The sequence below is a fragment of the Colletes gigas genome, unplaced genomic scaffold (assembly GCF_013123115.1).
Source record: "Colletes gigas isolate AHSC1104 unplaced genomic scaffold, ASM1312311v1 Colletes_gigas_Sc00035, whole genome shotgun sequence".
In the NCBI taxonomy this organism is placed as follows: Eukaryota; Metazoa; Arthropoda; class Insecta; order Hymenoptera; family Colletidae; genus Colletes; species Colletes gigas.
In genome coordinates, this window is record NW_025106664.1 from 1,825,062 (window position 1) to 1,840,361 (window position 15,300).

Here is a 15,300-nt window from a genome sequence, read left to right on the forward strand (position 1 = left end):
TTCACGAGCAAGAAAAATTTGCATTGTTTTGCAAAGGTTGATATTTCCCCATCAACCATATTATGAAGAATGATACTTTTATTTTACTCTATTTCCTCGTAATGTTTTACGATTTTTTAAAATATCAGATTCGTGAACGTTCCTTGTCAGCTCCTTGATACTAAAATTAAAAGTACAGAGTATTAATGAAGCTAATAAAATGATAACAGTTAATAAGAAGCAGGAAGCTAAGAGCAATATGTTCGCATCAGCAGTTTATCGCATTGACCTTAAATTTCAGTTTTTATTTATTTATTCTCCATTTCCTGTAATGTGTACATGTGCCACTGCTTGCGATTTTGTAGGTTGCTTTACAGGTTTCTATAGTCGCTAATTACTCGAGACATCGATAAGCTTTCTTTTGATCAATATTATTTCAAAGAGATCCTTCGAATGCTGTAAAAATGGCAGTCGATACCTCCCTTCGATTGGTTTTTATTCGAATCTTTTCGATGCACATGGCATAAATATTTACTTCATCGAATGCAATTAATTATACAAACTCCAAGGATCTGGTAAATCGGTACTTGTTTTTCGTTTTGTTTGGTTCTTTATCTTCCCCAATTACCATAGTCGGTTGAAATGTGTTTTTCTTTTGTTATTCAACGAATTCTTCGACACATCGACGCAACATTTCGTTTTTACTGACACACTTTGCGCGCGTCATGCTCTTGAATATTTATAATTCGCCATTGTGATTCAGACGTACGGAAAGCGAGAAAACGTTCTCGCGCATTATTTATCACGGTACTTTGAATCCTCGTCGGTCTTTTTTATCCTCGCGTACATCTAAGTACGGGAATCGGTTCCAGGGAAAGATAGAGCGTAAATATTCTCGAAATTCAACGCCATCGTTCAACCCCGAACCATTTCGTTATTGATACAGTTGACTCTGATTTTATTCAAATTTATTTCGCAAGGCTGATACGTTCCATCGTCAGTAAATGTTTACAGACAAACGGAATATTAGTACACGCTTTCTAAGTACAAAGAGGCAAACTGGTGGATTAACGACGGAGCTGAGTCAACATCGAATAAATGGATGGGGAACTGATTACTATCTACGACCGTTTATGTAACACTTGTAACGAAAAAAAAACGTGTCTATTTAAGTTACTGCACTGTGTAATTATTGAATGAGTGTTGGTACGTCATTAGAGTTGTGCTGTATTTGCTCGCGACAAAGGTAGATTATCAGAAATACGATGTTTCTTCGAACAATTTCTTCGAAAATGTATGTTCGTACAGTGGCATTTAATTTGTCAACGTGTCCATTTAAACAACGTGTACCTAACACGTGAAAATACAAGATACAGGCGCAAAGTGGGCAATTTAAACGATCTAGATGGACAAATTTCTTAAGAAACATGTTCATGAACTTTTTATTATAAATAATAATTATTATTATTATTATGGTGATGATGACGACGATGATAATAGTAAAATAATTACAATGTATGAATTTACTTAAACATCTAAATAAAAGCTTTCGGCTTAAATAACCTATCGGCATAAAAAACTGTATAATATGAATGAATACATTGTTATTTTGTCTACCAACCAAACGATTTTCATGAAGTTACACTCCAGGGCAAAAAGATAGCACACCTTATAATTTCTCCCGTTTGGTATTATAAATTGAAAAAAATGAATATTTTAATATGTTCACATTTATGAGCATGCTTATATGTATAATGTACTGAATATCATCGGCAGTATTTACTTCAACAGAATTCCAGGAATGGAAACGTAAATATTTTCGTCCGCAAGCGGAACAAAATGATAGTACAAGTAGCAAATTTGCGCTTCTTAGTTGTGTATAAGTTGCTGAATGTTTGATGATGTGTGTCCTACCGTTCTTCGTGCTTATTTGATAAAAAAAACGCAGTAAAGTTTTAAAAATGGGTTATTTTTTTGTCCCGGAGTGTAGGCATTTTATAGTAAATATGAAATAAATTTATAAGATTTGGGGCTGTTTCGATAACATTAATATTATCATTTTGTCCACCTAGATCTATGAAATTAGCCACTGCGAGGCGTACAGAAGAGGAATAGAGAGTTCATTCACGAATGGCTAATTTTGGCGCGAAAAATGGACGACGAAAAGAAAGGAAATGCATCTCGCTGGGCTTAGAACGAACAAGTGGTTGCTATACGCGCAAGTGGTTATTGAACGAAACGGTGGAGGCCCAGACGCGCCAGAGGCGAGCGTGTCTTCAACTTGTCGGCGTTTGAAGTCGGATTAACTTCGCATTGTCGGGCAGTGTCTATATCTCGTCCACCCCATTATCCCGCTGATTGACGTATCTAATTGCATCAATTGCGTAATAAATGGAAATTAGGCTGCTGTGAAATGGTTAATGCCGCGCTGGGGTCAAACGTCTACTTGAATAAGAACGTCACGGAAATGTGTATCGCGGGCTGGCCTTTCTTATTCCTCGCGCCTAACGATTTACACGCCGCGTAACGCTAACACGTATTTTCTCTAAATCGTTCGCTAAACACGAAACATCAAAGTTGACAACGCCGCCGTCATTAGCATTATTCGATGTACAACGCGGGGAGTTTGGTCGGTGCGAACTTTGTACGCCAGCCTGTAAAAACCGCGGATTCGGAGTGAATGCGCGTGACGCAGCATTTCTAAAGACTTCTGGCTGGTAAATGTAAAAATTCTCGGCCGTGTACGCGTCCTTAAGTATCCCGTTTCGGTCGTCGTAACAAAATATCTCGCAAATGACTGGTTAAAAAACGAAACTGGAACTCGCGTTCCGTGATTCTAAAGGGAGGGGAATTAAAACGACATTGTCTGAAACGTTTCCTTCCGCTACTCGCGCAGATGATTTTAATAAGTTTTGCAAAGCAATACCGCCATCGATGCAATTCTATTGGGTTGTTTGGAAAGTAGTTTCGTTTTCTTACCAACAGAGACGTTAATTGTATTTTTAACCAGCCAACTTTATTCTAAACCGTACTTCCATTACACATTTTCACAGCTGATACTTCGAAGCGTGTTTGTAAAAAATTTTGTTTGTTTCTGTACAATTGTACTTATTTGGTGTCCCGATGTTTTGCTTTTTTGTTACCAAAAAGAATACTGTTCAAGCAAGAATAAAATTGTTTAATAAAATTGCAAGAATAACTGTTTTAACAGAATGGCAGTGCCAAAACTCCTTCACAAAATTTCGTTTTGGGATCAGAAACTATTACAGTTTGGATTGGGATGTGCTACCATACCCATCATACATGCCAGATGTAGCACCATCGAATTATTACTTGTTCCAGTCTTTAAAAAATTTCTTAAACGGTAAAACATTTACTTAAAGTGGCGATGTCAAAAATCACTTGCATCAGTTTTTTATAAATAAAGATCAGAAATTTTAGTAGCATGGAATCATGGCAAAAGGTGTTGGACCAAAATGACCAGTACATAATTCACTAAAATATTTATATATTATAAGAGAATTGTTCCTTTTCACGAGGAAGAAAAACGAAATTGCTTTCCGAACAACCCAATATATCTGTAAAGTGCAAGTATTTTCGAGATCACGAACTGTTCGTTTACGAGTAAAATCGCAACGGAAAGAAAATTACGATTATAACGTACAATTTGCGTGCTTACTGAACCGTTTCGAAACAGTAAACATAGCTTGTGTCAACAGATGACATAAACTTCATTTATCTATACGTACACTGCATCGCGTTACAGCAAAACTGTTGTTGGTTCTTTCGTATTCTTTTTATAACTTTTTAACAAAGCAGTTCGATATCAAAGCTCGTAGATATAATAATCGAGCATCTATTCTATTAATATTTCGATACTCCAGTTCGGAGTAATTTTTAGAACTACAAAGCATTTTTAATAAAGCGTGTGTGGTACGCGTTAGAAATTTTCTACAGAAACCTGCGAGGATACGCTCCGTACAATGAATTTGATTATCATAGTTAATGGATGCGTTAATAACGATTACGAAAATAGTAATTGCAAATTTAAACGAGCCGAACACCGCCATCTAGATTTTTACGAATCATCGAACGTCGAATAATGTTTGCGCATTTGGTGTAATAACAAAGGTCTGTTATCAATTTTTCGGCTTATTAACGTCCAAAGTTTAATGATCGCGCGTCATGTTGATGTACCTCGCCCGCGATACCAGTTCGCCATCGTTGTAAATAACAATTTGTGCAAACTGTACCTCAGACTTTTGTATGTGGAAAAGAAGTCGATTCGAAATGAGCCGTTATCTGCGATTACTCGTAACAGCGATTTGTATAATATTACGGTTCATTGTGACCGATTGTTTTGTAATCGAGAACCTTGACCGTCGAGATCATCGGTGGGGGTTTGTTGTTATTATTCTGGATAGTTTTAAAACCTTATTCCACGCGACCGCCAGTATTACTGCTGATAACGCATCCCCGATAAGGGGGGCATCCACTGATAAGACGAACGGCTATAGATGACGGTAATTATCAAGAACTATTGAATTCTGGCAGATTTAACCAAACCTAACCTACAAGAAGACATGGAAAGATCATTTTAGTTTTGGAGAATTAATTAATAACAAATATTTCAGTCTCTACTTCAACAAAAGTACCAAGTTCTGATATCTTGCCTAGAAATATAATAGTACGAATCTAAAGAGACAGATCAAGTCACTATAAACGAGTCCTTGTTACAAATAGGTACATAATTTGAATCCTTTTCTTTTTTACCTTCTTATTGCACATGGTACATGATACAACTTATAGTGCAATAACAGATGACGCACCGTTCGAAGTGCAACGGTGGAGTGCGAGATGCACGTACCGGTTAAAGTTATTGACAAACTGGTGTCTGATAAGTTTAACATAGACATCCTCGTTTAAAATAGGATTTTTTTAAACGATGTTCGTGGGGAACTGTCTAATTCATACTGTAACCATTTTCTTGTATCTACTTTTAACGTTTCATTCGTAAATTAAAATGGTCAATCACAGGATTGGGTATTTTATGTTCTATCACGTAAGTGGTTGCACGTACGACTGGCTGTCGATACGCGGGGAATCAGTATTTATACGCGTGGTCGGAACAAACCTGTGGCTATCAGATCGTTTTTTGAACTATATTTAAAACTGTTTGGGATAGCAGCAGGAACCTTACACACAATCGTCGTTTTTGGAAAATAAATTCTATTACACGTAACTGTCACAATAAGCAATAATATTAATATAATAAATATAATATTAATAAATAATTCTGAGCGCCGTGAAAGTAGGTAACCCTTTCAACCGCGAAATAAAGTAACGAATTTATCGTCAGTAGATGGCGTATCGATGCAGAAATGAAAGTGCAGCCATAGACAAGGCGTAGGTTAGATCAAAAACGAGGTATACGAGTTAGACTTATCATCTTATGTAGTTTTTGTGTGTGCAATGAACCTGTGTGATTGACATAATTTAAGGACCGAATTTAACGTTTCCTGCGGATGAACAGCAACGAATTCAAGAATTAGGCTAAAATATATTGAAACGCTAGAAGGTAAGCACCACAGAATCTTTTGGAGTAGAATTTAATAGACATGCTTGTTTTGTTTCTATCGAACGGCTTGCATATAAGAGGCTAAGTTAATCAATATTACAATAAATATATTTAACTTACATATACGCGTCCATTCCTACATGCCTCTACATCTGTAGACTTTCCCGCCTTTGCAATACAGAAATGGCTCCTCTTCCTAACTTCACAATACAAGTGAATTGAATATTTGATTTTTGTTAGTAATATTTGATAATAATAAATATTAATAAAATGCGCACTTAAATAACACACGAATAAAGGCTAATATTGAACTTTGGGTAAGATGATACTAAGAATATCAAGATTTCAACACCATGCAATTTTTCATCAATTTTTGAGAATTGAACAACTTCACAGTAATTCACAGTTGTTGCGTGATTAATTTTAATTAATTTTGACCAACAAGAACGATTGATCGGCGTTAACTTTTCTTAATTTTCGAAAATTAACATCGTGTGAGTCGTGTGTGTGACGATTTATATTTTAGTTTATCATCTTACCCGAAGGTGGAGGTAGTTTGTAATCATGGCGGATCCGCTGAGTCTGCTCCGGCAATACAATGTTAACAAAAAGGAGATAATCGAACGTGAAAATCAAATAATTTTCGGGGAATTCTCCTGGCCAAAGAATGTGAAGACCAATTATTTAACATACGGGTAAGTTTCTATCGGATTTCCCAAGAATAAATGCTGGCAGCTGTAACCTGGAACGGCTCCACCATTAGACAATTTTCTGTACTGTGTCCACCGTCGTGAAATAATAAACAAACTGTGAAAAGGTTGTCATCGTTTTTGTAGAGTGATAGGTGTCCTTCGGCGACCTTAACTTTTACGTACCAAACTAACAAATGTTTTTCAATTGTTTTCTTTCTTTTTATAATGTAGCGTTCTACGCACATCTGCCCATGCATTTTGATTACGCGATTAAAAATAAAACAAACCAATGTAACGTACATCTTCGAATAAATTGTTGAGGAAATAAGTGTTTCTTTTATATAGAGAACAGATCGAAATATACTAACACTGTCAATTAACGACACAAATGAACGTTTTTATTTGGAAATATATAGTGTCAGAGATGTAATATTTTGACTGTTAGGAAGAAGAGAAGGAATAGCAAGATGTATTTCTTTCTAGATCTGGCAAGGAAGGAACGCCAAAGGAATATTATACACTCGAGTGCCTATTGTTTTTGCTTAAACATGTGCAACTTACACATCCTGTGTACGTACGGCAGGCAGCTGCAGAGAATATCCCAGTTGTACGGCGACCCGACAGGAAAGATTTACTGGCCTATCTCAATGGTGAAACAGCCACATCAGCCGCCATAGACAAATCTGCACCTTTAGAAATTCCCACGCAAGTAAAACGGGCTGCTGAAGATGGCCTGGAGAGTGGATCCTCGAAGAAACCCAGGTTTGAGGACATGCATGTCCAAAAGGTTAAGGAGCAACTTGCAGCTAGGTTGGATGCTCCCAAGGAAGCTTCTGTCACGGTGGACAATATCAAATCGCTGTCAGAGGCAATGTCGGTCGAAAAGATAGCTGCAATCAAGGCTAAACGTTTAGCTAAGAAGCGTACTACTATTAAAGAAAATGACGATATTGGGATGGGATCCGACTTACGAGTAATATTGATGGACGTCGATGACACCAAGGATATAGTTTCTAGAGAAAGACAGTGGAGAACACGTGCAACTATTCTGCAAAGTAGTGGAAAAATATTTGCAAAGAATATATTTGCAATACTTCAAAGTATTAAAGCCCGCGAGGAAGGCAGACAGAAAGGTCCCGCGGTTCCCACGCCAATGGTTACCCCGCGTTCCACGCCTATGCGCCCATTACCTCAGCCAGCCGTTTACAATCGTTACGATCAAGAAAGGTTTATCAAACAAAAGGAAGAAACGGAAGGATTTAAAATCGATACGATGGGTACTTATCACGGCATGACTCTAAAATCTGTAACGGAGGGTACCAATCCAGCGGTTAGAAAACCACCGACCAATCCTTTGACCACTCCCAGTTCCGGTTTGTTGCCCACTTCCGCCGCGAAACTCACTCCTCAACAGGCCGCTCAAAACAAACGACCCAGTAGAACGCCCATTATCATCATTCCGAGCGCGAATACATCACTGATAACGATGTATAACGCGAAAGACATACTTCAGGATCTGAAGTACCTCACCAACGAGGAGAAGCGTGCAATAGGTAGCAAACGGGAGAACGAAGTCCTTCTGCAACGTCGTAAAGATGGCGGGCTCACAGTTCCATACAGGGTAGTGGATAATCCACAGAAACTCACGAACGCGGACTGGGAAAGGGTAGTCGCGGTATTCGTGATGGGTCCAGCCTGGCAGTTCAAAGGCTGGCCTTTCGATGGAAACCCCGTTGAAATCTTTTCAAAAAGTACGCATACTTTTTAGTACCACTGTTTCGTAGCCAAGAAAATATCTAATACGAGCTGTTCTTGCTGTCACAGTTTGCGCTTTTCACTTAAAGTACGACGAAATGAGGCTAGACGCGAACGTAGCGCGTTGGGCGGTGACGGTGATCGAATTGAGTCGAACGAAAAGGCACTTAGATCGAGCTGCGTTAATGGTATTCTGGGAACATCTCGACAAGTATGTACAATGCACACTTTCTATTTATGTTACTCCAAAGAGTTGTTTCAGAACATTTTTTTGCTGCCATTGAATAAGTGGCTAACGATCAGTGACTAATTTTTGATTAATTGTTCCCCTTTTTATGGTTTAAGTAGAAATATACAAATCTAACTTAATGATTTCAAAGTATATCTGATATATTTACTGCTCTATTCAAAGTCAATTTCAGAATTGATTCTATTTATTTTACCAGGCTGTAAATAGATTCTATACATTATACAAAAAAGTAGCATATTGCATTTACGAAGAACGAAGAGTAATTTATTTTTTCCTTTTAAAAATGATAATTTTTATGGTTTTGCGCCATTTCGTGAGTGAGTGATACCCTGTGGCCATTTTGTTGCCCCCCTCCCTCCTGTGTGCGTGAATTTTTTTACGAAGAATGCAGCTTTTATTTTTAACCGATATCATAATTTGAGTACGTATAATCTTTTTATTTTGAAAATTGAAATACATTTCCATTGTAACGATCAAATGGTCCGAAAAGAACGTAAGTATTGTGTAAATATTTTGTGAGATTGAAAGTGATCCGCGGCTAAAGTAGGTTAACTTTATAGTCGTTCGAACAGTGTATATTTTATACGATATTTGTTACCTAATAACACCAATTCTTACAGGCACATGATCAAGAACAAGCCACATCTTCGATTTTAAATTGGATGTCGTTGAAAATGGCGGCGAGCATTGTGCGAGGGACGCACGATTTCGCTAAAAAGTAACAGAAAATATACATACAATCGAGGAAACTACCATCTGTGTACATATCTCTTTGCGAGGAGTGAAAGCATATCGCGCGCGTCCCGATTGCACCCGACGAAGACTATTTTTTTGTGCGTTACTTTCAACGCAAAAGGCGTACCCAAGACGATAGCGACGTACATCGAATCTAGTTTACACTTGTAAACGTTACTAATCTTTCGATTCGTTTTCACGCATTATCCTGAATTGCAAGATTAATAGTTTTACATAACGTTTACACAGTGGATAGATCAGATAGAATAATTAATAGTAACAATATTGGTTATTCTAGCGCAAAACTGATTAACGAGATAACCATTTATTCTTAAAGATGGTATAAAGAATGCGATGTTTGGTATATTCGTATCGTATACGTACCAAAAAATAAATAAATTCTATTCACGTTCTGTGAAACGTTTATTAAAGAACCAAATAAAGATAAATAATGAAAAACCTGTTCTTATTGTTGTTCATGTTACTCCAGTGTTTGTTTCTTTCGCACCCTTTGCTCCAACTGTTGCGTGAAATTTATCACGAACGGAAGCTGAATTTGAAAGATTCTGTGAATGGATTACGTTTCTTAGCACACGGTGTTCAGTTCCTCGCGATTCAAAGCACGATGGATCGTGGATTCCCCGAGGGAGCCAAGTGTTTGCCTTTTTCCCAAAACCAAAGCCAAAGTAAACCACTTCCGGGCATCGACAGTTGCCCGACGATATCGGCACTGTTTATACAGACAATTGAATCTTTCTAACTCGATTACTGCCGCCCTATTAGTTTAGCGTGCACGATAGCTGCTGTGAAACTTTATAGCCAGTTTCCAAAGAAAACTCTCCCCGTTTCATAAATACTTGCGCAAGATACCTCTCTTAAAGAGGTTTTCTAATATATATTAGTATAAGTCAATGAAGTAAATCTTTTCTTAAAAATGGAAGTTACAGCGATTTATATTATTCGTTTTTTTAAACGTTACGTATTTTGCTAATATTTGCGGGTCAAAAGATCGATGTTTACTCTCCTTGTAAAGGGTAAAAAACACTCGGTGTATTGCGCTAACCGATTATCGATGTAAGTTACAAAGCTGTCTGTGTAGAAAAATAAATTACTAGACTTGTAGAAGTTTGACGGTCACCGAGGACTATTCTAACAGGTTTTATTTCACGCTTGACGGTCAAAGGTCAATCGGTAAAGAGAGAGAAGCTCTCGACGCTGAAGCAAGTGATGCGTGCCGCGGGCACGCTTCACTTGGCCTAACTCGTTGCGCTGAACTTTGAAGATTAAGGTCTACCGATCACGGATATCCCCCTTTCTGATATCAACTCTCCGTGGCTCGCCTTCGCGCGGAGCTCGTTAAATCCACGTGGAAATTTCACACACGATAACGCCAATAATGCTCAAGATTCGTGCGACTAATCGCCGGCGTAATTGACTACGACCAGAGATGGGCAAAATTCTCATCCAGATAAAACGTTTCAAACGACGAGCATTCTTTGCCTGTGAATTTATCGTTCAAAGAGTTTGGAAACCATTGACTTGCATGATAAAATAACGTGCCACGATTCATTCGAACCGTGGAACCGCCCACCTTAGATTTCGTCATTACCGAGTGCTCGCCATTGACAGATTTTCTGTTCTAATTGCACGCAAACGCCCACATCACTCTAATTAAGCGACGTGTCTCCTTAATTAAATCCGGCAAGTAATACGTTCCGCCTCGTTCGTAGTGGGGCATCGAAAAAAGAAAAATGTACGCCCTAAAGAAATGCACCAGAAATGAGGACATTGGGAAATTTCAGTAGCTTTTTATTCATCAATGGTTCGTTTACGTTGAATCGTGTTTTAATAGTGTCAGATCCTGGATATATGTGACAAAATCATCCCCCAGCACTCGATGAAGTAATAAAGCCATCAGATGGCTAAGAAGAATTATAATCGGTTATTTACCGTAAGTTGTCGATTGATCTATTTTTATATACCCTGTAGGTTGTTGCTAAAAGTGTTGGACCTTTTTTTAGGACTTATCGTGCCAGCATAAATCGAAAAGCCCTTTAACGGAGAAAACAGAGTGAGGAAATATCCCTAAGTATCGTAGCTCGTGTTGGATAGCACTGGTGTATAATACGAGGAACAAATATAACAATCTACTCGAGGCACACTCGTGTGGCCCGTTAAGCCTCGTTGAGTATAAGCCGCGAAACGTGTTTTTCCCTTCTGAAAAGCAGTTTGTTGGCTATAAGGCCGTACTTAATGGATCTAGGTTAGAATCTCTTTTATTTTTTTGCCACGGAATTTTGTTCTCTCGTATTTCTAACACGTTGACGGCCAACCTTATTTTCTAAAACTTTTCCATGGGCACCGCTGTTAGGCCTCTCCACAATTTATACTTCCAACCCAATAACTTTATCTTGATAGTAAAAGTACCCAGTAAAATGTCAGGGGGAAACTTGATATGTAGTTTAGCTTTTATTAGCGTTTCGGCTATGTTTTAATTCACGTTAGAATATTATACATTTCGATTCCTTTGAAAAATCTTTGACTTTTTCTGCATATTTGGGGGTTCGTACAATAGCAAGACCCTTATAATTTAATACTTTCCTTTCTTCTCGTACGTCAGACGGCTACAAGTGTGAAATACGTAAACGCGACAAAATAGCATTTCCTAGAGCCTCTTAAAAAATTCTTTACGCGAACATAACAAAATTTGTACACCTATACGTATACATGGTGTTTAGCCACCGCTGGGAAAAAATTTAATGGGAGATTCTACTTTCGTATTTATACATATTCTTGTTTCTTTCAAAAGAAACGTCGAAAATTTTGTTAACAATTTAGAGCCGCTCCTTAACCCTTAAACAAATTCATGGAACTGATAAATTCTAAAGACTACGAATAACGGAAGTCCGTACTTTTTAAACAATTAGGGAGCTTGCTCGAACCACAACATACTTCGAATTGGGGTCGCGAATAAAAATTTAATGGTCGTCCAAGTGTTGGTGTTACGCGAGGACTCACCTTTACGGTCTTTACGAGATTGTTATATCTGATCCGAGCACTATACACGCATTACCGATTCAGGGGAACTTGTAGCTGCACTGAGGGCAATTGGGCTGCACGCAGGGAATCCCCGACATCATGGATGGCAAGTGGAGGAACCCGGGCCTGGGAGAAAGGTGGTCCGTGACTTGTGCGTAAACGTGATCCCGTAGCTGCTGCTGCATCCCAGAATGAAAGTAACTGTTATACTGAATGTTCAGGGCAACGCTATCCTGCTCTTGATGGCTATTGTTCTTGATGGGCAACGCGTCCGCGACGATGCTCTTTGGGAATTGTTCCGGGACGATGTTCAACAAGCAATAACCATCCCCGTAGAAGCTCCTCGACAGGCTGGAGTAAATTGGCGCCAGCATCGTGTTCGCGAGCTGCTCGTTCGGCCTGGCCTCGGCGATGCTCTGCGCCGGCGGTCGAAAAGCCGACGAGTACGTGCTCGAACCGATGCCAAAACTGTCGCTGGCGAAATACTCGATCGCCTTCAACAGGTCCTGGCCGCATCTCTGCAACACCAGCTGCAGCACCGAGAGCTTCGTGTTGGGGAAAAGACGTGCCAGAGTGTCCACCGAGGTCTGCGACACGCTAGCCTCCTTCGCGTCGTCCGGGCTGTTCCCGCTGAACACCTGGCTCTTGTATTTTGGGAAGTCTTCCGAGATCGACTGTGAAACAGTTTATAATACCAAGGGCGTTTCACGTTACCAGCTGCGACGTTGGAGGCCATATTTTCATTAGTAAACAATCTTTAACCCTTAAGTGGGCTCTCAATCTCAATTGAATTATTTCACGTAATGTTGATCTTTACCAAATTGGTAAATGGAAATCAACCTTTCTTTAGAGCATTTAAAAAATAACGAACTAATGGAGAAGTACATAAATTTTCAAATAACTACGTTGTAAATTAGCTCTTTTTGGTACGTACCGGAGGCTCGTGGCACTGGTCTCTTGACGAGTCCTTCCTCGAGTCTTCCGACGCCTTCTCGTCCTCTTTGTGAGGAGGATCGGCATCCTGGTTGGCTTCTGTCGCGGGCTTAGGCTCGGTGATAGCCATTCCGAATATTTTCCCCGGCGGAAGTCGATTGAGCTTCTGACCGGTCGCCACTTTGGCCATTTTGAGGGCGATCGCGTCCTCGGCCGCTTGCTGTCTCTTCAGGGCCACCTTGTCGCAGCGATAAACACGCGTTATCAGTCGCGTGACGGGGAGAAGTTACGGAAGGTTTGTTGCAACGACAGAAACGAAGTCGGATCGGATCACGGGTTCGGCTTCCAATTTATAAATGGACCCGCCGCTTAGACGATACTGCATATGTGTTTTCTTAACGGCCAATGTCAATAGAGATACATATGGGACCATTTGGCACGCGTTATTCCCGGCTGGACCACCCACTATATTGTTTCACATCGGAGATCGTCAAGGAAGTCTGACAGAATCCCACTTTTAGATTTTATGTTTCCCAGTGGAAAGGGAACAACGAAGCAACTGGGATTAAGAATCTCGACGTTGGAAGAAGATTATGAAGTACCGTTCTTCAATTTGGAATAAACGATCAACAAATATGGAGATCTTTGGAACTCTTACCATACGTGGGCGACAGGAGTTAAAAGAATGAATCTGAATAGAATTCAGTTAATAAATTTTATATGAAGTAAACATTATCTGATAGATTCGGTCTCGATATTCGTCTTTGTCCGCGGATGCCGCGGTGGGTAACGATCTGCGTCGATCGTGGACGATTCGAAAGCCACCGTGGACAAAGTATCGAGTATCGTAATGCCTGTACAAACAAAAATGAAACGCTACACCGAGCGTTAATGGATTTAATTCCCCCTCCGGGCCCCCCTCGTTGATCGACTTTTTCCGCGGCAGAGGAGGGGAAGATCGAGTAGCACAAATGCCACGAATGAAACTGAATCTCTGTTGCCACCCTTTGTCGTCGGCAAAACCACCGACGCGATCCAACGAGGGCGACAACAATGTGCTGTTTTTCCTGACTGAAAAATAACAGAGGGCGAATCGGCTCCGTTAAATATCGAAGGTGATTCGAATCAACGATACGCGCAGCAAATTGACCTTTTTTTGTTCATGGTTCCACCTGTTTGCCGAGACGCTTCATTAACCCTTTTGCGACGCCAAACTGAAACCGACACCGCGCGCGTACCGTCAATTACGTTAAAATAAAAATTCGTTAATTCGATGCGTCTATGGTTTTTGAATGAAAAGGTCAGCTCAAGAATGTCAGAAATATAAAACATTTGGAAAATATTGCTTCGTGCCTCCTGTGTGAATGGTTGTTTATAAACACTCTTAATTCTGTGATAGTGGCAACTTACACAAACGCAGAAATGGCGGATTTGATGTATAGTCTCGCTGATTAAAACTTTATGCCAGAAGATTGACGAGCAGGAAAATATTCGAAAGAATACACGAGCGCCCGCGGCCTTTTGGCTTGTTACGAAAACGTCCTTCTGCTGGCGGAAGCCCTAGAACCGCTAGATCCGTAGATTCGGAAGAGTTCTCAATTGCATCCGCCAAAATGACAGAGATACGGCTTGAATGATTGCAAGAATGGAGAACAGTGATCACGCGATTGTTTGGGGGACTACCGCATGATGAACGCCTGCATTCGTATCACATGCAAAGGCTGCAAAGATTTGATCACAGTGATCTTTCTTTCGCGAGTGACCTACTGTACATGGCGAACTGCAGTTTCCCTCCGTTCGATGTTACGGAATGTTTTTGTGTGTTTGTTTTTCGAGTATTAATGGCGGGAAACTGTGGGGATTTTGAGTAGCTCTATCAATGGATTACCATCAGCTGTTTATCCGTAGCTTTCTCTGTTTCTATTCTGCTAATTTAGGCGATCGCTATAGTTTAACCTCGTTGAGTGACCTTACCTGGGCCGCCATCACCCTCTGTCTCTCCGCTATCAAAGAGCATTTTGGGCAGAGGCACTCGCGATAACGACACTCCCTCTTGTGACCCCTCAGCCAAGAGATCAGGCCGTGATTTCGACAACGCGCGCATTTCGGCTTCCTCTGTTTCGCCTGGCCCTCGTCCTCCGCGTTCTCCGACTTGTTCCTGCTCTTCCCGCGCAGCATGATCTTCGGGAACGATTTTGTGCTCGTCGTTGACCGATCTATGTCTTTCTTCTTTCCATCGTCGTCGGGAAACACCGAGGCACTCGAAGACTTAGACTCTCGACGAGCCCTTCGACGATCGTTGATCTTCGACTGAGTGGCCAACTCGCCGAAAGAAATCT

At 40.1% G+C, this 15,300-nt stretch overlaps 2 protein-coding genes across 2 annotated transcripts; one reads left to right on the forward strand and one right to left on the reverse strand.

Moving 5' to 3' along the window:
- The first annotated feature begins 5,387 nt into the window (after positions 1 to 5,387).
- LOC122402360 (parafibromin) lies at positions 5,388 to 9,418 on the forward strand. Its single transcript, XM_043405076.1, has 6 exons — positions 5,388 to 5,406; positions 5,481 to 5,557; positions 6,103 to 6,252; positions 6,733 to 8,000; positions 8,074 to 8,215; positions 8,875 to 9,418. The coding sequence occupies exons 3-6, from the start codon at positions 6,122 to 6,124 to the stop codon at positions 8,909 to 8,911; spliced, it is 1,578 nt and encodes a 525-aa protein (XP_043261011.1). The 5' UTR covers positions 5,388 to 5,406; positions 5,481 to 5,557; positions 6,103 to 6,121; the 3' UTR covers positions 8,912 to 9,418.
- Positions 9,419 to 12,066: 2,648 nt separating this feature from the next.
- Positions 12,067 to 15,139, reverse strand: LOC122402388 (doublesex and mab-3 related transcription factor 3, truncated-like). The gene is made up of 3 exons (XM_043405123.1): positions 14,936 to 15,139; positions 12,963 to 13,199; positions 12,067 to 12,702 (listed from the first exon to the last, which is right to left on the reverse strand). The coding sequence occupies exons 1-3, from the start codon at positions 15,137 to 15,139 to the stop codon at positions 12,067 to 12,069; spliced, it is 1,077 nt and encodes a 358-aa protein (XP_043261058.1).
- Between the last annotated feature and the right edge of the window lie 161 nt (positions 15,140 to 15,300).

Excerpts from the sequence above, each read along its gene's own strand:
- LOC122402360 (XM_043405076.1), top strand. The coding sequence starts at position 6,122 with ATGGCGGATCCGCTGAGTCTGCTCCGGCAATACAATGTTAACAAAAAG. Across the intron at positions 8,001-8,073 it reads CGTTGAAATCTTTTCAAAAA|TTTGCGCTTTTCACTTAAAG; the intron begins GTACGCATACTT and ends TTGCTGTCACAG. Across the intron at positions 8,216-8,874 it reads TTCTGGGAACATCTCGACAA|GCACATGATCAAGAACAAGC; the intron begins GTATGTACAATG and ends CAATTCTTACAG.
- LOC122402388 (XM_043405123.1), bottom strand. The coding sequence starts at position 15,139 with ATGCTGCGCGGGAAGAGCAGGAACAAGTCGGAGAACGCGGAGGACGAG. Across the intron at positions 13,200-14,935 it reads AGAGGGTGATGGCGGCCCAG|GTGGCCCTGAAGAGACAGCA; the intron begins GTAAGGTCACTC and ends CGCTGCGACAAG. Across the intron at positions 12,703-12,962 it reads ACCAGTGCCACGAGCCTCCG|TCGATCTCGGAAGACTTCCC; the intron begins GTACGTACCAAA and ends ACTGTTTCACAG.